At 43.6% G+C, this 23,732-nt stretch overlaps 1 protein-coding gene across 1 annotated transcript in view; it reads left to right on the forward strand.

Moving 5' to 3' along the window:
* LOC126458136 (sialin) overlaps positions 1-23,732 on the forward strand; it is a 388,874-nt gene that overhangs the window by 326,953 nt on the left and 38,189 nt on the right. The window contains exon 8 of the mRNA XM_050094978.1: positions 837-986. Within this exon, the coding sequence (XP_049950935.1) occupies positions 837-986 (150 nt within the window). The remainder of the gene's footprint in view (positions 1-836; positions 987-23,732) is intronic.

Raw genomic sequence — 23,732 nt, forward strand, 5'->3', positions numbered from 1 at the left:
TTGAGTACGCCATCGCAGGCGCTCCTGCCTGTGATGCAGCGTCAAGCGTAACCACAGCCACGGTCTCCCAGCTGATGGTCCATGCTGCTGCAAACGTCGTCGAATTGTTCGTGCACATGGTTGTTGTCTTGCAAACGTCCCCATTGTTGACTCAGGGATCGAGACGTGGCTGCACGATCCGTTACAGCCATGTGGATAAGATGCCTGTCCTGTCGACTGCTAGTGATACGAGGCCGTTGGGATCCAGCACAGAGTTATGTATTACCCTCCTGAACCCACTGATTCCATATTCTGCTAACAGTCATTGGATCCCTATCAACGCGAGCAGCAGTGTCGCGATACGATAAACCGCAATCGCGATAGGCTACAATCCGACCTGTATCAAAGTCGGAAACGTGATGGTACGCATTTCTCCTCCTTACACGGGGCATCACAACAACGTTTCACCAGGCAACGCCGGTCAACTGCTGTTTGTGTATGAGAAATCGGTTGGAAACTTTCCTCATGTCGGCACGTTGTAGGTGTTGCCACCGGCGCCAACCTTTTGTGAATGCTCTGAAAAGCTAATCATTTGCATATCACATCATCTTCTTCCAGTCGGTTAAATTTCGCGTCTGTAGCACGTCATCTTCGTGGTGTAGCAATTTTAATGGCCAGTAGTGTACGTGACTGCTCTGCAGATCACGCTTAAGTGCCTGGCAGAGGTGACAGAGGTGACCCCGTATCGCGCTCTTGATATTTGCTACTGCGTCTGATTATGGCTGCGAGCTTTACCTGCGGTGTGTCCCACATGTCCACTGCTTCGGGCTGCGACTGCAGGAGACGGTGTGTTGCAGGCGCTGCCGCTGCCGTGGCGACACGTGCTGACGTCAGGCCCCGTCTGGGCCATCATCATCGCGCACGCCTGCAGCATTTTCGGGTACTTCACCGTCATCAACCAGCTGCCCACCTACATGAAGTACATCCTCGACTTCAAGATCAAAGAGGTAAGTACCAGCCGCGCCTTGCTAGCTCCGTGTCCTAGCGCCCGATCACTCACATCCGTACCACACATAACCAGAATAAAATACTGGAAGATGCATAAAATTGGTCCACTACAAATAGTTTAACTCTTTTTCTTACAAAACTGATACTACTAAATTCCAGACAGACGAAAATTACTTATGTGTAGCAGAGCACAGGAAATGAAACTATTTGCTTAAAATTCATAGGCAACCACCTGAGTAAGAAATAGTGGCCCTAGTAAGTGGATGATCTAACGAAAAAGTATAGCACTGCACGTTTGGGAATTAGAAATCGCTCTCTCCTGCGTATAGAATTCCTAATACACCGTCGGAAAAAAATTAGTACACCCTTTTAGGTGTTTCCAGTTCACTCACGATTTATTGTCACAACAGCGCATATGGAGTACATGAAATGATTACATTTACAGACCGGTAGCACAAGGAGTTCCTAGGTACCAGGTATCGACCCATGCTGAAATACCCAGTTTGGTACGTGGTATAGTCTCCATGGGCGGCAACGCAAGCACTGATTCTGGCATCCAGTCGATCGTACGGATGGTGAATACTGTCCTGGGATGCAGCTACGTTATATGCAGCTATATTACAGCGTATTGAGCAAGGTTTGAACGACGAGCCGGAGGTGGCGCCCAGGAAAATTGTGCGAATCGATTAGTTCCTTTTGCAAAAGATTTTAATTATGCTGAAAGTAATGCTCAGCTAATGGCACCATTCGCATTTTACGTGCAACAACAATCACCATTAAATAATACCGAACTGGAGCGAGATTATTGCTTCAAATTTGGTTCACCAGTGTATCAGGCCTTGGTCTAAGGTCAGTTTTAACCGTTTGATAAAATCTTGCTTCGCTTGTATTTTATGCGCAAAAACACGATTTTCTGGGAGCTCTTCGGAGCGAGCCGCATCTATGTTTCAAACTTGTTCGTTCCGATTGAAAATGTGGACGTAGGTAGGTAAATGAATAAAGTCAAAAAGGAATATTTTATCGAACAGTCTTTATCCGTTGTCGAGATATTATGGTTTAAAGTCGAGCTAAATGTAGCACGTAAAATTCGTTTTTACATTAATTAAACGCGTGGAAACGCTTTAAAGTGAATCAAATTAATAAAAAACTGCACACTTACCATAAAACTGAAATCTAATTTTCAGAAATCTAGCTTTCTTCTGATTGTAAGTGCAAAAAACATGTTTTTGTAATTTTTTTTTACGCGCGCTGCTTCTCTGTTTCAAATTTGTGGGAATCGGTTCAAAATTTGTAAGAAGGTACACAAATACATGTAATTAACCGTTGTTCTATTGTTTTGTGAAAGCTTATCCGCTGCCACGATATGAGCAACATGGTTCGAGTGCCAATAAAAAAATGTATACCGGATCAATCCTCGCACGAGTCAACAAATATACATCGGTTGCTAACCAATGTCATTCTAATATCAAAATTATGATACAGTAAAAGTTGGGAACCAGATGAAAAGTGCTCCTATCGTAGCACTAAAATGATGAACGTGTCGTGAACACAGTTAGGGATGTAAAAGGAGAGAACTAGCTTATCGATTTACCTGGCAGTTCCAAAGACGTTTAAATCAAAAACATCCTGTCACATTCGCACATTTTTACGAGTTAACCATCCTTCCCCAACGCAGTAAGCTCTCTTAGACCCACCTCCTGCTACATCTATGGTGCGGGGTACAAGAACAAATAGACACTAACTTATGTGCTTCTAGAGAGTGGGATGCATCTACAACAGAAAGTATCCGAGGGTGAGGGAAGTATTCCAGAGTATCCAAAACTTTAATGGCACGCTGTGTCGTATTGCACGACATGACAAACGCTATGTTGGATGATAAAATGGTGTGTGTCATGTTTACGACATGACCTGTATCATGTTACTTTACTTGAGACTATGTGTTGTATTACATGACATGGGTACTGGTACTAAGAAGTAAAGAAACGCGAATATGTCAAGATGTTATGATTTTAATGTCTTTGAAGCTGCCAGATAAGTCGAAAAGTTAGTTCCCTTCTTTTACATCCCAACTCTGTCCGGGATATATTCTTCTTTTTTTTTGTGCTATGACAGGACCATTTTTCATTCTGGTATAATTTTGACCGCTATGCCAGACAAGTCGTACAGCCATAGACACTGTGCTACCAGTGCAAAGTCAGACAGGATCGCTAGTCCATCAAATAATTTAAATATTAGTAATTCTTTTCTGAAAGTATTTGTCTGGAGTGTAAGCTTGTGCGGAAGTAAGACATGCACGATAAACAGTTCAGACAAGTAGAGAACAGAAGCTTTTGGCACATGGTGCTATAGAAGAATGTTGGAGATCATAGGGTAACAGAATAACTAATGCGGAGGTACACTGTCGAATTCGGGAGAAAAAGTAATTACAACACAACTTGATGAAAGAAAGTAAACGGGCTATAGCAAACATCTTGAGACATCAAGGAATGTATGATTCCATACTGGAAGTGTAGAGGGTAAAAACTGTAGAGAAAGACAAAGGCTTGACTACAGAAAACAGCCTAAAGTGGATGTAGGTTGCAACTTGCAGTAGCTACGAAAAGACGAAGGCGCTTTCTCAGTACAGGAGAGCCGCATCAATTCAGTCTTCGAAGACGAGAACAGTTACACCAATAACACAAATACGTTGCTACGCTCCACACGTAATTACCAATAGCCTATAGCCTACACTAAACAACATACTTAAGACGCAACATTCTCTTAGCCCAGAAAAGATGTACAAAAGATGCAAGTAAAAAAAGTGTTTCTACAGAATACGCAACATACGGAAGACACAGGGACTTCAAATAGGATACAGGACAGATAACACAACACAGAGAAAACTCAGAACACAGGAAACACCCACAGATAAATTCGACAGATCAGGAATACACCAACTCACATGCAACATTTGTCAATCAGTATATATAGGACGAACATGCAAGAACTTTAAATCGAGATGCTCAGAACCGCAGAGCCCTAAAAAGTAAGAGCATCCATAGCACATTTGCTGACCACCTAACAATCCATAACCACCATCCAACTCGAAAAACAACAGATTTAAAAATACTGAAAACCAGCCACAGCCTATACCACAAACTGACAATACAAGAAAACTTCCAGATACAAAAGGCAACAACAGAAGGCAAACAAGTTTTAAACGAAAACACTACATTCTGTAAAGGCACATTATTTAAAAGGAACTATACAGAAAAGAGATCACAAACAGCTAAAGGAGCTTACACACACACACAGAAAGAGAAAGGGAAGTAAACAAAATTCAAGTTCGGCGCGAAACTCTCTCGGGAACAAATGAACGCCGACGGGGTTAGGAATCACAACATAGTGCTCATCGCGTTGTGCGAAGCAAAAACGCGTTTATAAAGAAAGAAATTACACAAAGCACATTAATACGTGTGTGCAGTGTCCTCGGAACACAAAAGGAGGGTCAGTCACAACAAAACGTGGGTAAAAAATCACAAAGCCAAGAATGAGTTGTGCGAAATGAGGAAAGTTGGTAGGAGTGTTTCTTCACCTGAAAGATAGTAAGGTGGCTATAATTTCGCACCTTACAAGCACTCTTCCACGTACTTTGCCGTGATCTACAAACACAATTAGGTATCATGTGATAGGTTGTACAGCACTTCTTCTGCCTATACTTAAGTTGAGACGTTATCTGAACTCCGTCCTTGTGGCTGGGAGTTCGCGTTTCTCGTCCGTAGAACACAGAGAGGACAAGACAGTATTAGAGTATAGTAGTCAGAGGACCGCCTTCAGCCGTCCAACTCTTTGAAAGAATTTATTTTGTGCCTGGAGTTCTTCCATCGTCGCAGACGTGTACGAGAACCATCACTCTGACGCACCGAACGCAGTACATACGCTGATATTGCTAATTGCTTTTAATTGTTAGGGGCTATAAGGCTAAACAGCTGTGATCACGTAGGATTTATTTCCACTGACGTTGGACTCCATTGTAGATCATATTTAAAAGTAGTGTCTTCTTGTGTTTGGTACATACATGATGTCAGTCATTTCGCGTTATTTATATTAGATCGCGCAGTCATAATAAAATGGCAGGGTTGTTCAATGGATCAGTAATTTTAGCTAGGAAATATAAACATTTGTAATAGATTGTTTTTAATATACAATAAATGTATAAGCAGCAACAACGTTTATCATTTAGTATAATTAGTTCCCTTAATCATTCATTTCTGTTTAGGTTGGAATTTATACGTTAAAGAGCATTAAGAGATCCTAAGATATGCTTCAGGGGGTAGTCAGACAGGGCCAAATCTTCACTTTAGCGTTTATTATTTTCCGTTGCGCACAGTCATTTAACAGTCGCCTGCAGTAGCATCTTGGAAGATGATGTCTGTTAAGATATCGCGCCAGTCGCATAAGTAGCGTTAGTAGCACCGCTATGAGGATGCAAATCAGGTTTGCTTTAAATATACGCTGCAGCGGTTGTGTGAGCGGTAGTTACCTTTGAGACTGGATGCAGTGGGTTGATATTAGTCAAGAATGTCTTTAAGGCGTCAAAGACGCTATCATCAACACCTCACCGAGTTTGAACGCTGTCGTGTAATAGGGCTACGAGAGTATAAGAGAAGCTTTATGCTTCTTCTGCGATATTGAAGAAAGACTTGGGAATAATGCAGCCAATGTACATGACTGCTGGCAGCAGTGGTCACGAGAATGTACGGCCGCAAGCAGACGGGGTTCCGGACGGCCACGTGGCACTATCGAGAGGGATGGCCATCGTCTTCGGCGAATGGCTCCGGCCCATCGTATGCATCTGCAGCAGCCATTTAAGCAACAGTTGGCACCACAATGACACAACGAACTGTTACAGATCGGTTACTTCAAGGACAGCTCCGAGTCAGACGCCCTGCACCGTGCATTCCAGTGACTCCAAACCACCGCCGTTTTCGACTTCAATGGTGTCAAGCGAGAGCTCATTGGAGGCCAGGACGGATGTCTGTTGTGTTGCGTATGATGAACGCTGGTTGCGCCTCGGTGCCAGTGATGGCCGTCTGCTGGGTTAGAAGGGGGCCAGTTGAGAGCCTGCAACCAGCCGTCTACGCACTAGACACACTGGACCTACACCTAGAGTTATGGTCCGGTGTGCGACTTCGTGTGGCAGTAGGAGCGCTGTCGTGGTTATCCGGCGCACCCTGACTGCAAATTTATACATCAATCTGATGATTCCACCTGTCGTACTGCCATTCATTAACAGCATTCCAGGGAGTGTTTTCCAATAAGTATTGGTTAAAAAGAGTCTTGGTTGTAATTTTAGTTTTTTATTTTTCAACGACGCGTTTCGCCTTATTTAGTCATCTTCAGGTTACCAGTAAAAACTGAGATTAACGAAGGCGATGTTGGGCTGATATATTCGACGATGTCCTTTGGCTACACTGACTAAAGGATTCTTCTAATAAATAACCAAATTAAGATAACCTGAAGATGCTTAAATAAGGCGAAACGCGTCGTTGAAAAATAAAAGACTAAAATTGCAACCAAGACTGTTTTTAACCAATACTGTTAAGCACTGGTATGCTGTATGCCACATATGGATTGGAAGTTTTCCAATAAGGTAACGCTTGCCCACAGTGAAACAGGCATGGAACTCCATCCCAAAAACTGATATCCAGGACCTGTACAACACAACGCATGCACATGTGCATGCTTGCATTCTCTTCCGCATGTCCTTACAAACGTTTCCACACAGTTTCATTGCCGGCCTTGTGGCCGAGCGGTTCTAGACGCTTGAGTCCGGAACCGCACTGCTGCTACGGTCGCAGGTTCGAATCCTGCCTCGAGCATGGATGTGTGTGATGTCCTTAGATTAGTTAGGTTTAAGTAGTTCTAAGTCTAGGGGCTGATGATCTTAGATGTTAAGTCCCATAGTGCTTAGAGCCATTTGAACCATTTTGAACAAAGTTTCATATAATATACACAAGCTGTTCCCTCAAACTATAAGTTTCCATTGTTTAATTCCGAAAATAAATTTAAGTATAATTAAAAGTATAACATCTGTATGCGCAAACGCAAGTTTTCTGGTGAAAGTAAATCTTTAGACAGAAGTTGCGAGGTTTAACTTTCTTAAGTAATAAACGAAAAAATTAACTACTGCACGTATCTTTTACGAAGGCAGATCAAAGGAAGTGGTTCTCCGCTTCAGCCAACTCCCCAACTACCTAGACATTTTAGTTGACAATTAAGCACTGTACATATTATTTACACGTCAAGCAGGCCTAGCCGAACGAAACATTTTTGTGCAGAAAAAGCGTAATTTAATTCGCGTTTCCAGCATCGCTTGAGGTGGTGTTTCTGTCCTATTCCCGCATTGAAGTCCCCATTGTTCTGTTGTGATCCACGAACATGCTGCGAATGTCAAGTTCGTTTTGTAACTGACCTTCAAATTTTTCCACTCTATGCAGCTCAATTTTCATTGACAGTAAAACTTTTCAACAAATCGTTTTTGTACAATCTGTGTCCTGTGTCCTTTGCATTTGTCAACTTCAGATTTCAGCAGCGAACGAGTGCACACATTCGTGTCACGCAGCATTACGTCGCCTGTCCATTCTACACACTATGAAATTTTTATGAAGTATAGTATCAATACTTTGTCGCTAACACATTTTGTACCTAAGTCACAAGGCACTTTTTAAGTTAAATGTTGTAATTAACAGGTTATACGGTAAACGCTAGTTGACATATAAGCTAGCTCCGCAGATGATGAAGAGACTGAAGTAATGTATGATGAGATAAAATAAATTACTCAGATAGTTAAGGGAGACGAAAATTTAATAGAGATGGTGGCCTGGAAATCGATAGTAGGAAAAGGAAGAGAAGGAAAACTGAAACATCCCCTTAGAAAAATTAAGAATGACTGTGCTAGTAAACCTCTACGCCGAGCGGTTCTAGGCGTTTCAGTCTGGAAGCGCGCGACCGCTACGGTCGCAGGTTCGAATCCTGCCTCGGGCATGGATGTGTGTGATGTCCTTATGTTAGTTAGGTTTAAGTAGTTCTAAGTTCTAGGGGACTGATGACCTCAGATGTTAAGTCCCATAGTGCTCAGAGCCATTTGAACCATTTGAAACCTCTACGTTATTTGATTTTTAAACAGCTGAGCAAAACTGAACGTACTCTGACTTTTCTCTCTTTACTTTTTCCGATAAACACTAAACTGACACACAATATTTTTTAGCGCAACGCAATCTGATTTTCAATAATCCCTACAAAAGAATGGCTCTGACTAACAATAACCTATACCTTTCATGAATCACTTACCTCACAAAAATCTTCGTTACTCGAACTACTGCAATACAGCGAGCGCCAATACTGCCAGCAAAATAAAAGATTCTAACTACTGAAGGCACTAACTACTGATAGGCATAGTTAGCAAATGAAAGATTTTGATAGAGAACAAACAATGTATTTACCTTAATAATGTTCAAAAGTCATTATATATATATATATATATATATATATATATATATATATATATATATATATATATATATATACATAAAAAATCAGTTCATGATATCCAGTATTACAAATTTACTCTTTCTGATGGGCACACGTCCAGATTGTCCGCACTCAAAATTCTGCCATCTCTCTGCCCACATCCACCACTGCTGGCGGCTCACCTCCAATTGCACAACACTACGTGCTGTTCACATCCAACTGACCAATACTACAATAGCGAATATTGAAACAACGCCAACCAGCCACAGACTGCACACAGCACAGTCAGTGATTTTCATACAGAGCGCTACGTGGCGTTACCAACATAAAAACCTAAAACGCCTACTTACAAAACTAGGCCAAAGGGAATGAAAGAGGACGCCGCCTGGTAGATTTTTGCACAGAGCATAATTTAATCATCACTAACTTGGTTTATGAATCATGAAAGAAGTCTGTATGTATGGAAGAGACCCGGAGACAGTAGAAGGTTTCAGACTGATTATATAATTGTAAGACAAAGATTTCGGAACCAGATTTTAAATTGTAAAACATTTCCAGGGGCAGATGTAGACTCTGACCAAACTTATTGGTTATGAACTCTATACTAAAATTGAAGAAATTACAAAAAGGTAGGAATTTAAGGAAATAGGACCTGGATAAAGTGAAAGAACCAGAGGTCGTTGAGAGTTTCAGAGAGATCATTAGAGAACGATTGACAAGAAGAAAGAAATGAATACAGTAGAAGAAGAATGGGTAGATTTGAGAGATGAAATAGTGAAGGCAACAGAGGATCAAGCAGGTAAAAACACGAGGCTTAGTAGAAATTCTTGGGCAACACAAGAGATATTTAATTCAATTGATGAAACGAGAAACGAAGTGTAATGTGGCTAAGCAGGAATGGCTACACGACAAATGTAAGGATTTAGAAGCATATGCACTAGGGGAAAAATAGATACAACATACAGGAAAGTGAGAGCCAGCTGTATGAATATCAAGAGGTCAGATGGGAAACCAGTCCTAGGCAGAGAAAGGAAAGCTGAAATGTGGAAGGAATAAAATGGTTCAAATGGCTCTGAGCCATTAACATCTGAGGTCATCATTCCCCTAGAACTTAGAACTACTTAAACCTAACTAACCTAAGGACATCACATACATCCATGCATCCATGCCTGAGGCAGGATTCGAATCTGCGACCGTAGCGATCGCGCGGTTCCAGACTGAAGCGCCTAGAACCGTGGAAGGAATACATAGAGGGTCTACACAATATTATAGACGTGGAAGAGGATGTAGATGAAGATGAGATGAGAGATATAATACCGCGCGAAGAATTTGACAGAGCAGTGAAAGACCTAAGTCGAAACAAGGCACTGGGACTAGACGACATTCCGTTCGAACTACTGATAGCCTTATGAGAGCCAGGTATGACAAAACTCTTCCACCTGATATGCAAAATGTAGGGGACAGGCGAAATACCCTCAGACTTAAAGAAGAATATAATAATTCAAATTCTAAAGAAAGCAGGGGTGAATATTACCGAACTATTAGTTTAACAAGTCATGGTTGCAAAATTCTAACACGAATTCTTTACAGAAGAATGGAAAAACTGATATATGCCGAGGTGGCAGTAGATCAGTTTGGATTCCGGAGAAATGTAGGAGCACGCGTGGCAATACTAGCCCTACGACTTCTCACAGAAGGTTAGGGAAAGGCAAACCGATGTATGTAGCATTTGTAGACTTAAAGAAAACTTCAGACTATGCTGAATGGAATACACTCTTTGAAATTCTGAGGATAGCAGGGGTAAAATAGAGGGAGCGAACGGCTATTTACAATTTTACTGTAACCAGATGGCATTCATAAGGATCAAGCCAAAGAAACTGGTATACCTGCCTAATATCGTATAGAGCGGCCGCGAGCACGCAGAAGTGCCGCAACACGACGTGGCATGGACTCGAATAATGTCTGAAGTAGTGTTGGAGGGAACTGACACCATGAATCCTGCAGGGCTGGTCATAAATCCGTAAGAGTACAAGGGTGTGGAGATCTCTTCTGAAGAGCACGTTGCAAGGCATCCCAGATATGCTCAATAATGTTCATGTCTTGGAAGTTTGTTGGCCAGCGGAAGTGTTTAAACTCAGAAGAGTGTTCCTGGAGCCATTCTGTAGCAATTCTGGACGTGTGGGGTGTCGCATTGTCCTGATGGAATTGCCGAATTCCTTCGAAATGCACAATGGACATGAAGGGATGCAGGTGATCAGACAGGATGCTTACGCACGTGTCACCTGTCACAGCCGTATCTAGACGTATCACGGGTCCCATATCACTGCACACGCCCCACACCATTACAGAGCCTCCTCCAGCTTGAACACTTCCCTGCTGACATGCAGGGTCCATGGATTCATGAGTTTATCTCCATACCCGTACACGTGCATCCTCTCGATAGAATTTGAAACGAGACTCGTCCGATCAGGCAACATGTTTCCAGTCATCAACAGTGCAATATCGGTGTTGACGTCCCCAGGCGAGGCGTAAAGCTTTGTATTTTGCGTTCATCAAGGGTGCACGAGTGGGCCCTTGACTCTGAAAGCCCATATCGATGATGTTTCTTTGAATGGTTCGCACGCTGACTCTTGTTGATGGCCCAGCACTGAAATCTGCAGCAATTTGCGGGAGGGTTTCACTTCTGTTACTTTAAACGATTTTGTTCAGTCGTCGTTGGTCCCGTTCTTGCAGGATCTTATTCGGGCCGCAGCGACGTCGGAGATTTGATGTTTTACCGCGTTCCCGATATTCACGGTACACTTGTGAAATAGTCATAAGTGAAAATCCCCACTTCATCGCTACCTCGGAGATGCTGTGTCCTATGGCTCGTGCACCGACTGTAACACCACGTTCAAAGTCACTTAAATCTTGATAAGCTGCCATTGTAGCAGCAGTAACCGATGTAATAACTGCGCCAGACACTTGTTGTCTTATATAGCCGTTGCCGACCGCATCGCCGTATTCTATCTGTTTACATATCTCTGTATTTGAATAAGCATGCCTATATCAGTTTCTTTGGCGCTTCAGTGTATGTCCTCCTTGCTTCGTCCGTCATGCGTTATTTTGCTGCCTAGGTAGCAGAATTCCTTAAATTCATCTATTTCGTGATCACCAATTCCGATGTTAACTTTCTCGCTGTTTCATTTCTGATAGTCCTCATTACTTTCGTTTTTTCTTCGATTTACTCGCAGTCCGTATTCTGTACTTATTAGACTGTTCATTCCTTTCGACAGATCCTGTAATTCTTCTTTACGTTGACTGAGAAGAGCACTGTCTTAATATTGTTTCGAAAAGGTGGAACTTCAATAGTGCTGCACTGTGTAGTTACATAACGTGAGGATGATTAAGCAATACATCGATGATCGTTCATCATTTTGTACCTTGAAACGGAAGGCTTAAAACTGATATCCTTTCACATCGAATTTTAATCCCACTCTTCGACCTTTCGTTTATTTCTGTCATGCCTCTTCGATGTAGAGAACAAACAGTATGGGCGAAATACTACATAATGTATCTAGCAACAAATACTCTATTCAAAATTAAAAGTGTAGGAGTAGAGAAAAATCTTGTCAATACTATATCTGATAGTGTGTGTGAGACATTATTGCTCTCCAATATACCAACAACCAGTAAGTGAAATCAAATTAAGAAGAGGTATTATTAAAAACCAATTACAAGTTTAAAAGATTTGAAACAGAAGATATTGGCAACTAACACATATTTCGAATTTAGAGGCAGAGAAAATTGTTAAGACATTAAAAAGCTAATTTTGTTTGCTAATATCAAATGTGGTGTGGTAAAAAAGCCTTCCGTTTTAAAGTACAAAAAGGTGCACTATTTGGCAGTGTTAGTGTTAGGGATGGCCGGATGCCCTTCCTGCCGCCACCCCCTACCCCCCAGAATGGAATCAGTGTACGCCAACTGTCTGCGTCTAGTGTTAATCGTGAAATAGTGCGGACGTGTTGCAAATGTCTTACCACGTGTAACTGAGGCGGAACATGGGGACCAGCCCCGTATTCACCTAGCGGGATGTGGAAAACCGCCTAAAAACCGCATCCAGGCTGGCCGGCACACCGGCCCTCGTCGTGAATCCGCCGGGCGGATTCGATCCAGGGCCAGCGCGCCTACCCGAGTCCAAGAAGCAGCGCGTTAGCGCTCTTGACTACCCTGGCGGGCCTAGAAACTTCCTCTGTAATGGTGCAAAATCGTGGCGCGCTGCGATGTGGCCCTCAGGTTCAGTAACGCTCCAAACAACAAAGAGTAGGCACATGCGAAATAAAGACCACAGCTCGGAAGTTCAAGACAGGTGTAGAGTGCGTTAATGATGTCACATTGACACCAAATTTCTCCACAATTCTGCCCGACGCCACCGTGCACCTGTCACGCGATGGGAAGATCGTCACACCGCCTCTTGCCCACATTTAACCCCGTCTTCTGTTTCCTCTGCGATGGAGGTCAGAACGGCGACAATAGCGTTGAAATCACAAAGTTTTCTTATGGGTGGCAGAGGTGCTGGACACCTTCACTCTTGCAGGTTCACAACTATGATATGACGACGAGGCAACCGGCACAACATAACTCTCCCCGCGTGCATTCTGTCCCGTGCCTCGCTGTAACCAAGCGTCGCGCGGTTGGCTATCTGTGATCCCTCGTGAGGAATTCGCAGCACTCTTACTCGGAGTTGTTTTCTTGTGGCAAGGCTTAAAAGTGCACTACTTTACTATCTCACGGCGTTTGGGAAATTAGTTTGCCTACCTAATTGTTAACATTCCTTATTCATTTACTTACCTTATTAACCCTCCTATCCATATCAATTGATATATGGAAAAATACAAACGAAAAGAACAATATCCGCTAGGTTTCTTCGAGATTCGAACCCGGGTTCTCCGATTCCCAGCCAGTTACCTTGGCCGTTGCGCTATCGGCGCTGTCGGCAAAAAGCGTTTACCATGTGGGTACAGAAGCGGCAGTTGTAAAAGCTTCTTTCGTCGATTTGTGGAGAAGATTGCGTCTATCGATCTCGCCAATTTTGAGTCGATTGCTCGTCATAACCTTTAGGACTGATTTTCTCAGAATTGCGAGGGTATTGACCCAAAATATCTTAGTGTCCTTCGTTTTAGGTTGTACACAAGCGACTTGCCAAATTTGAGCCGAAACGGTTGGCCGTGTCTGAGGCCTTGCCCTTGTTAGAGGAACCCTTTGCTGTTTTATTCACACATGTGCCTATGTCATATCCTCCCGCCCCAGCCCCTTCCTCATGATCACCTCACAAGAGGGTTCAATAAGCATGAGTACCCTTTCTTGCTTCGGATCACGTTCAAATTTCGTTGTACGGTTTTGAATCATCATTAGCGGTTCCATCCTGTATATCAACGCAAAAATTGAAGTTACACTACACTCCAAAGGGTGCAGTCATTTTCAGTGGGTTACAGGCCCACGATGTCCTTAGAGAATGGTTGGATCATCCACAGTGTGTCAGCAGCGTCGCGGCTTATCGAGAGTGTCGTCTGTTGATTATCGCTCTCGAACTGTTGTTTTCGACCGCGAAATGCGTGGGAATCAACGCCCCAAATGAAGGAGTGATTTCATTGACGAGCTTTATGCCGCCTCCTGAGAACTTTTCGTGTCGGTTCCTATCGGCGATGTGTCTGAAATGCTTACCTCAGCCACCCATAAGAAAACGTCGTCATTTTAACACTAGATGTCGCGTTTCTGACCTCCATCGCAGAGGCGCCAAAAGAGGAAGTGAAATATGGATAAGAGACGGCGTGATGACCTTCCAATCATGTGACACGTCCACGGTGGCCTTGTGCAGAATTTGGGTGAAATTTGGAGCCAATATGACATCATTAATCTACTTTAAAAGTCGCAGGAATTTCTGAGGTCTGGCTTTTTTTTGCATGTGTCAACATCTTGCTGTTGGAACCGTCGCTACGCCCGAGGTTGACGTTGCAGTGCGCCACGCTTTTGCTCCATCACAGAAGAAGGTTGTAGGCACCTTTGGGCTAAATTTCAAACTTCTGCGTCTGACAATCACGGGGCTTCGAAAAAGTGATCCTTTATTTTTGCTGTGCATTGTAGTTCCACAGTACAAATACACAGGATTTTACCCACCATAAAACTCTGTAGCTGGAGAATTGACAACAGCCTCAAAGCAGCTTTAATATGTTATACGGTACTTACATACACTCTTTGATCAAAAGTATACGGGCACTCCCAAAAACATACGTTTTTTCATATTAGGTGCATTGTGCTCCCATCTACTGCCAGATACTCCATATCAGCGACCTCAGTAGTCATTAGACACCGTGAGAGAGCAGAATGGGGCGCTCTGCGGAACCTACGGTCTTCGAATGTGGTCAGGTGATTGGGTGTCAGTTGTGTCATACGTCTGCACACGAGATTTCCACAGTCCTAAAAATCCTTAGGTCCACTGTTTCCGATGTGACAGAAGTGGAAACGTGAAGGGACACGTACAGCACAAAAGCGTACAGGCCGACCTCGTCTGTTGACTGACTGACCGCCCACGGTTGAAGAGGGTCGTAATGTGTAATAGACATCTATCCAGACCATCACACAGGAATTCCAAACTGCATCAGGATCCACTGCAAGTGCTATGACAGTTAGGCGGGAGGTGAGAAAACTGATTTCATGATCGAGCGGCTGCTCATAAGCCACACATCACACCGGTAAATGCCAAACGACGCCTCGCTTGGTGTAAGGAGCGTAAACATTGGACGATTGAACAGTGGAAAAACGTTGTGTGGAGAGACTAATCACGGTACATAATATGGCGATCCGATGGCAGGGTGCGGGTATGGCGAATGCCCGGTGAACTTCATCTGCCAGCGTGTGTAGTGCCAACAGTAAAATTTGGAGGCGGTGGTGTCATGGTGTGGGCGTGTTTTTCATGGAGGGGGCTTGCACCCCCTGTTGTGTTCTGTGGCCCTATCACAGCACAGGCCTACATTGATGTTTTAAGCACCTTCTCGCTGCCCACTGTTGAAGAGCAATTCGGGGATGGCGACTGCATCTTTCAACACGATCGAGCACCTGTTCATAATGCACGGTCTGTGGTGGAGTGGTTACACGACAATAACATCTCTGTAATGGACTGGCCTGCACTAAGTTCTGACCTGAATCCTATTGAACACATTTGGGATGTTTTGGAACGCCTGTAACGTGCGCGTGGGGCACACAATACTCATTAAAGCCTGTACTATGGTAAGTGAGTGGGGTTTACCTTACGAGACAGGATTTTTGTATAGATATTGACCGCGTGTACCTGAATGGTGGCAAATCAGACTTACACCCACTCTGCAATAACAATGATACGTCAAGCAAGTTCGAAATGCAACTACACGTCAGGACGGACAAAAAGCAACACAGAAGATGCTACCAATTTGTTAATAATACGGTCGCCAGCCTAATTAGGCATTAACTGAGTTTCTTCCCTGTACAAGCTGGTGTGTATTCATGCAAAACAACACGTAGTAACACTGCATAATATAGTAAATTTTAGAACCAGAAAATCTATTGAACTGATAGTTTCACTTTCTGTACTGATATGGAAAAACCATGAATACATAACACTACACTATAATGTATACTACAAAACTTCGTACTGTCTACTGATCTGATTAAAATCGGGCATAGGTTACCCTAGAAATAGCACTTTCGAGCCACACACAAAATGTCAATTTTGATAAAGATAAAACACTGATAAATTTTGACTTATATATTGACTTTAACTTTTGCTGGTCAAACGAATGTGGAACACTTCAGAATTCAAATGAATAAAAAGGGGGAGGGGACCCTGAAACTGTTATGATTACTATATTAAAAAATTGATTACTGACATTATCATGCGTTCAAGATTTCCAGTATATGAGTTACTACTCTTTCTATCTTATTTACTGCTCATTTAAATATCTTTATATCTGTCTCGAAATAATTGAACTTCATTACTATATCAATATTAAAGTTATCTTCCAACTTCGTTAGACCTTCGTTATTCATTTACTGGTTCGTTAACAAAACAGTTCTTTAAACACCATTATAACATAGCTAGGTCTGCAAGTAATTATTGTTAACACCAAATTTAATTTTTCATTTCGGGACACTCGGATTGCACAACATTTGGAAAGGACCCTATCTAGGTTAGTTCAAAAATGGCTCTGAGCACTATGGGACTCAACTGCTGTGGTCATAAGTCCCCTAGAACTTAGAACTACTTAAACCTAACTAACCTAAGGACATCACACACATCCATGCCCGAGGCAGGATTCGAACCTGCGACCGTAGCGGTCGCGCGGTTCCGGACTGTAGCGCCTTTAACCGCTCGGCCACTTCGGCCGGCTCTAGGTTAGTTGTGAGGATAATTAAATGATAGGAAAGTTCTGGTAAAATTTAAGTTGTCATTGAATAGTTCACTCTCTGGACCATACGAATACAGTACTAAAAGTTTCAACCTACTTGTATCGATGCGGCGGTCGGCAGGCGGCGAGATGGCGAGGCACAGAGCACACATACAACCCCAACTATGGCTCTTGACGTATCGGCACTTTAATTCTTCTTAGCGTCGCAATACTTTTCCATTTAGTGCCTATGGAATTTTGCCATGCTGTGTGGTCGTTGGAACGGCATACCCGAGGCTCAATGAAACTACGTCTTCCAGGAGAGCCTCCTCGCTCCAGAACGTGTTGCTCAGACCAATGCCAAACTCCAACTACTACTGAGCCCGTAGTGCCGTGCAGTGCCCGCGTGCATTTTCCCGCACTCGCCTGCCATCCACCTTTTACCGCTCCCTTACAGATAGGGTATTCACCCGAGGTTTTGCATTCTACATATCCTAACACATTGCCTACGTATGGACCAGACGCACAACTACAATTTTAAATATCTTACAACAGTTTCAACGTTTCTTACATTTCAATTCTGTTACAATATTGCTTGACATTTGACATAAACATTAATATTCACATTGAAACGCGTTTACAGTTTTCCTAACACAATGACATGAAACAAAAAAGAAATGAAATCAGAACATCAATTACACTAGTTTATCGAAAAATCAGAAGAAAAAAATTACTTATATGTACAATAGTACAGCGTCGTTGTTGTTACACGCCGACTTCGTCCCAGGTCTCACCGACCGACATCGATACCTCTCCTCAGTGCAGCACTCCGTGAAGAATGGGCTGCCATTTCCTAAGAAACCTTCCAGCACCTGATTGACCATATGCCTGCGAGAGTGGAAGCTGTCATCAAGGCTAAGGGTGGGCCAACACCATATTGAATTCCAGCATTACCGATGGAGGGCCCCACGAACTTGTAAGTCATTTTCAGCCAGGTGTCCGCATACTTTTGATCACATTATGTATGTAGAACTTGTAATATTTACAAACGCTGCAAAAAACAAAACTCCATGTCTCACAAAAAAGTGGAAAATTCCGGAAAATGCTTATGGCGGTCTCTGCTGTGTTTTCCCTCATGTAGTCTAAAATCGGTCACTAGTTGGAAACAGCGGTCAGGAAATATCATCCTAGGTAGGCTATCCTCCGGGTACAACACTCTCCCCTTGAAAAACATTCAGTTCTGGAATGTCTCGTTCACACGCAGCATCCCACGGGGAGCTTCTGATTTCTGAATAAACATGTTATGAATATTTAACTTTCCGTTGAGATTCAACGTCTCTTCATGTCTGAAGGCGTCACCATGAAGAACATCTTCTTCACGCAACAGCCTTTCATTTTGTTGCTTGGCGTGTAAACCATTACCAGAGACTTGCAGCTTACTACAACCATAAATGACACGGATGCCATAGCAAACATTTGCCTAAAAGTTTCGTCGCATGCATCACTGGAATTCGCAATTTATGGCTAGTCCTCCAAACAATTTTCTTAGCGCTAAGCGCGAAAGATTCTCTCATGCGTTCAGTTCAGTCACTCTTGGTCGACCTATATTACTCGTCTTCCCCTTACAAAGAGATTTTGTGCTTTCAGACTGATAGTATCATTTAAGGAAGATCGCAGTACCACAATCGAATGGCATATACAACGCATGTTGAAGTGAAATCACCAATTTACTGTGTTCGGCGCAGTTTGTATACGGAGGTCGCATTTTTAGAAAGCTGTTGCGAAATGTGCTAAGGCATAAAGATGATCAAAGCTTGGTCCTAAAAGCAGCAGCTCACCCTCGCCGTAAATAAATAAATAAATAAATATATATATATATAAATCTATATATAATGTTGAAGGATGGGATTTAAAATGGTACTTGCACATAAATCTGTGGGGATGGCAGATATCACACTGAGCTGCTTTGCTAGATGTAAATCATCTGCGAGATCGTTCAAATGCATACAGTTTTACTCTGTGGCGTCGTTGAAAGATGTGACCCAACACGCTACTTCGTTATTTAAAGACTGACGGTAACGGGGATTAAAACCACGGACCTGTAGAATCTAAGACTTTTCCTGCTAAGCAAACTGACCTGTCGACACACGCGCTCTGAGGAGAAACCTGTCCCGCTTAGTCAGGACCTCGCGTGGCATCTTAATATGCGGAAGAAACAGGTTACAGATACACGGTATGCGGGCCCATGCCCGCCCTGCTGGTGCAAGCACATACCTACCTACATCGGTTAGGACAGTTTGTAGCATTACTACTCCATATCACTTTCACTGAGGAATAAAATGGAACAAAATAAAAATGTCTACGCTTTATCTCTACGTATACTAGGAACGAAAAAAGTTTCCGTTCGAAGGAGGTACAGTCCAGAATCGGTATGTTACGCGGGCAAAATCGCTGTGAACATTGAGGCAGTCGTCCCACCGACGCACCAGTCTGAAAATACCCGTTTGATAAAAAAAATGGTAATGTCGTGTGGCAAGGGCCTCCCGTCGGGTAGACCGTTCGCCTGGTGCAGGTCTTTCGATTTGACGCCACTTCGGCGACCTGCGCGTCGATGAGGATGAAATGATGATGATTAGGACAACACAACACCCAGTCCCTGAGCGGAGAAAATTTCCGACCCAGCCGGGAATCGAACCCGGGCCCTTAGGATTGACAGTCTGTCACGCTGACCACTCAGCTACCGGTGCGGACACCCGTTTGGTGAAATCCCGTATCCCGCTGCGTGGAGTCTGTAACTGTCTGTTGCACATCCTCGTCCGAAGAGAATCGTCGACCCTTCAAGGTCTTTTGTAAGGGACCGAAGGGGAGAGAGCAGGACTATAGAGCAGTTGATCGAGTGTCTCTCGCTTGTGTTGGCGTAACTGCGTTACGACATTCGCGATATAGGGGCGTGCGTTATCGTGAAGCAGCAGCATCCCTTGTTGCAGTTTTCTCGGGTGTTTCACATTAACACTATGCCGTCCGGCGACACCACAGTGGTGTCGTGCGCGAAATAGCTGTCAACGGCCGGCGACACCACAGTGATATCGCGAGCATAGTATCGCTCAGTGCCCGGCGACACCACGTTAGTATCTTTTGCATTCTGTTGGTGTTTTGTTTAGGTAACAATAAATTAACACGTCAACAAGTGTTTTGTTTTTATAAGTACTTGTGCCCTTTCATCACGGCGGACGAAAGAGACAATAGAATTATTTACAATGAATGCGCGGACGTCTTGTTTGACGTTCCGGCCGACTTGGCCGATTGGGAAGAAGACACTGGATATCAAAAAAATGAAAGTGAAGCAGAATCGTAGAACGATAGTGAAATAAGTCCAAGAAGAATTCGGAGAACGCTACGGTTGCCAACTGATTCGGCTGAATCAGGCGAAGAAGACAGTACACAGTGGTCAGACTTGATTTACCGAGGACCAATAATAAATTTGAAGGATCCTCGGGTCCAAACATATTTCCCAAAGATACACAGAGCGTCGATGACTTCGTACAATTATATATTGGGAAAGATCTATTTGAATATATTAGCAACGAAACCAAAAAGTACTACAGTCAAAATTGCAACAGAAGGAAACTGAATTTTAAAAATGCCAAATTTGTCGACGTTACGGGACCCGAACTTAGAAAATGGTTTGGGCTTGCTATCCTAATAGGAACTGTAAGAAAACCAAAGATCAATGATTACTGGTCAACGAATCCGTTGATAGACACACCGATATTTCGCAAAACGATGTTCCGCAACCGATTCAGACAAGAATTATGATTTTTACATTTTTCCGACAGCAACAATAAACTGGGTAATGCCGACCGGCTTGTCAAAGTGCACTTCGTAATTGATTATTTTTCCAAAAAGCTTAAAGAAACGTTAAATCTAAGTCAAAACGTCTCAGTTGATGAAGGAATGATACCTTGCCGTGGACGGTAAATTTTAAAGTTTGCAATCCGTCGAAAATTACGAAATACGGCATACTCATTAGGATGCTGTGTGATTCGAGTACGGGATACATTTCCTCATTCAAGATAGATATATTCCGGCGTTGGACAGCCTTTAGCAAAAACAGTGATGGAACTATTGACCCCTTCTGATGGAAAGTGACATCACCTCTACGTGGATAATTACACTACTGGCCATTAAAATTGCTACACCACGAAGATGACGTGCTACAGACGCGAAATTTAACCGACAGGAAAAAGATGCTGTGATATGCTAATGAATAGCTTTTCAGAGCACTCACACAAGATTGGCGACATCTATAACGTGCTGACATGAGGAAAGTTTCCAACCGATTTCTCATACACAAACAGCAGTTGACCGGCGTTGCCTGGTGAAACGTTGTTGTGATGCCTCGTGTAAGGAGGAGAAATGCGTACCATCACGTTTCCGACTTTGATAAAGGTCGGATTGTAGCGTATCGCGATTGCGGTTTATCGTTTCGCGACATTGCTGCCCTCGTTGGTCGAGATCCAATGACTGTTAGCAGAATATGGAATCGGTGGGTTCAGGAGGGTAATACGGAACGCAGTGCTGGATCCCAACGGCCTCGTATTACTAGCAGTCGAGATGACAGGCATCTTATCCGCATGGCTGTAACGGGTCGTGGAGCCACGTCTCGATCCCTGAGTCAACAGATGGGGAAGTTTGCAAGACAACAACCATCTGCACGAACAGTTCGGCGACGTTTGCAGCAGCATGGACTATCAACTCGGAGACCATGGCTGCGGTTACCCTTGATGCTGCATCACAGACAGGAACGCCTCCGTTGGTGTACTCAACGACGAACCTGGGTGCACGAATGGCTAAACGTCATTTTCTCGGATGAATCGAGGTTCTGTTTACAGCATCATGATAGACGCATCTGTGTTGTATTCGTCATCGCCATACTGGCGTATCACCCGGCGTGATGGTATGGGGTGCCATTGGTTACACATTTCGGTCACCTCTTGTTCGCACTGACGGCACTTTGAACAGCGGACGTTACATTTCAGATGTGTTACGATCTGTGGCTCTAGCCTTCATTCGATCTTTGCGAAACCCTACATTTCAGCAGGAAAATGTACGACCGCTTGTTGCAGGTCCTGTACGGGCCTTTCTGGATACAGAAAATGTTCGACTGCTGCCCTGGCCAGCACATTCTCCAGATCTCTCACCAACTGAAAACGTCTGGTCAATGGTGGCCGAGCAACTGGCTCGTTACAATACGCCAGTCACTACTCTTGATGAACTGCGGTATCGTGTTGAAGCTGCATGGGCAGCTAGCTGTACACGCCATCCAAGCTCTGTTTGACTCAATGCCCAGGCGTATGACAGCCGTTATTACGGCCAGAGGTGGTTGTTCTGGGTACTGAATTCTCAGGATCCATGCACCCAAATTGCGTGAAAACGTAATCACATGTCAGTTCTGGTATAGTGTATCTGTCCAATAAATACCCGCTTATCATCTGCATTTCTTCTTGGTGTAGCAATTTTAATAGCCAGTAGTGTATTATAACAGTGTAGAACTTGTAGAGAAGTTACTTGAAAAGAAAATTCGATTTTGTGGAACGATACGGCAAAATAGAGGATTTCCGGAAAATTAAAGCGCGCAAAAGTCAATGTGTTTGAAGCTTGTCATCAACGGAAAGGTGCCAAGCGGCCGGCGACAAGCCAAGTAATCCGACTTAGCGCTGCCGGTGCCAAGCGAATAAATTTGTACGAGAGGTGCGGACGGCAAAGTGTTACCTGCACGCCATAATTTCCCCAGCGTTGCTCAGTGCCGTTACCCAGTGATGAAAGTACCAGATTCCTTGAACGCAATGGGCAATAGGCCCCTCTAATCAAAGAACAGGCTAAGCATCACCTTTCCAGCAGATGGCTTTGGGACGACGAGACGATGAGTGGCACCACTGCGAGCATCGTCAACACTTTACGCTGCTGTTCCTAGTGATGGCACCAGATTTCATCGCTTGCAACAATGCGCTCAAAGAACATGTGACCTTAAACAATGAAATTCATCAAGTGTTTCAAGCAAAGAGTCATCAGGTTTACATTTTGTTAGGGGTTCAAACCCGTGGCATCCACTGGCTGCAGAACTTACGGTGGCCCAACTCTTGCCGGATAGTGTGTTGCACGTTACTCAAGTTGATGTCGAGATCTTCGCTGGCGCACGAATGGTTATGTGCCGGTCCGCCCTAATCGCATCGTCAACCGCCGGCTTGTTGTTATCCGTAATGGGCGAGACTGCCCTCCCAGACTGACCGGCGTCTTGTGCCAAATCGCAACCAGCACGGAACTTGCCGCACCATTCCACAACGGTATTTTTCGACAGATATGCTATCTGACACACACATTCTCCGTTCTCCGATGGATGTCTAGCGGTTCTTCGGCAGCCAAGAAAAGAATAACAGCACGATGGTTTTGTTTGAACGCATTTGGTAATAACGTCGCCATAGTTTACATTTCTTCATTTACTGCAAGCACGTCGAAAATGCCCAAATGCCACAATAATCCCTTTCCTGCATGTCGGTGCCTGTATACCCTACTCAGAGTCGCGCTATGTTGCACATACGCTGCAGCAATGCCCTCAAACGGAGACTTGTTGATTGTTCACGTCATTCCTTGGCAGATCTACATGTGTAACATTGACCTGCTCACAGTGAAATGCTATAATTTACGTAATATTTTCCAAAAGTAAACCAACCAAACTCACTGGATATCTGTGCTACACTTTCATGCACACCAATAACAAATCACATACCTTTTCTCTGCGTCTCGTTAACGTGACTGGGACTGCATAAGAATATT

Source organism: Schistocerca serialis, chromosome 2, assembly GCF_023864345.2.
Source record: "Schistocerca serialis cubense isolate TAMUIC-IGC-003099 chromosome 2, iqSchSeri2.2, whole genome shotgun sequence".
Lineage (NCBI taxonomy): Eukaryota > Metazoa > Arthropoda > Insecta > Orthoptera > Acrididae > Schistocerca > Schistocerca serialis.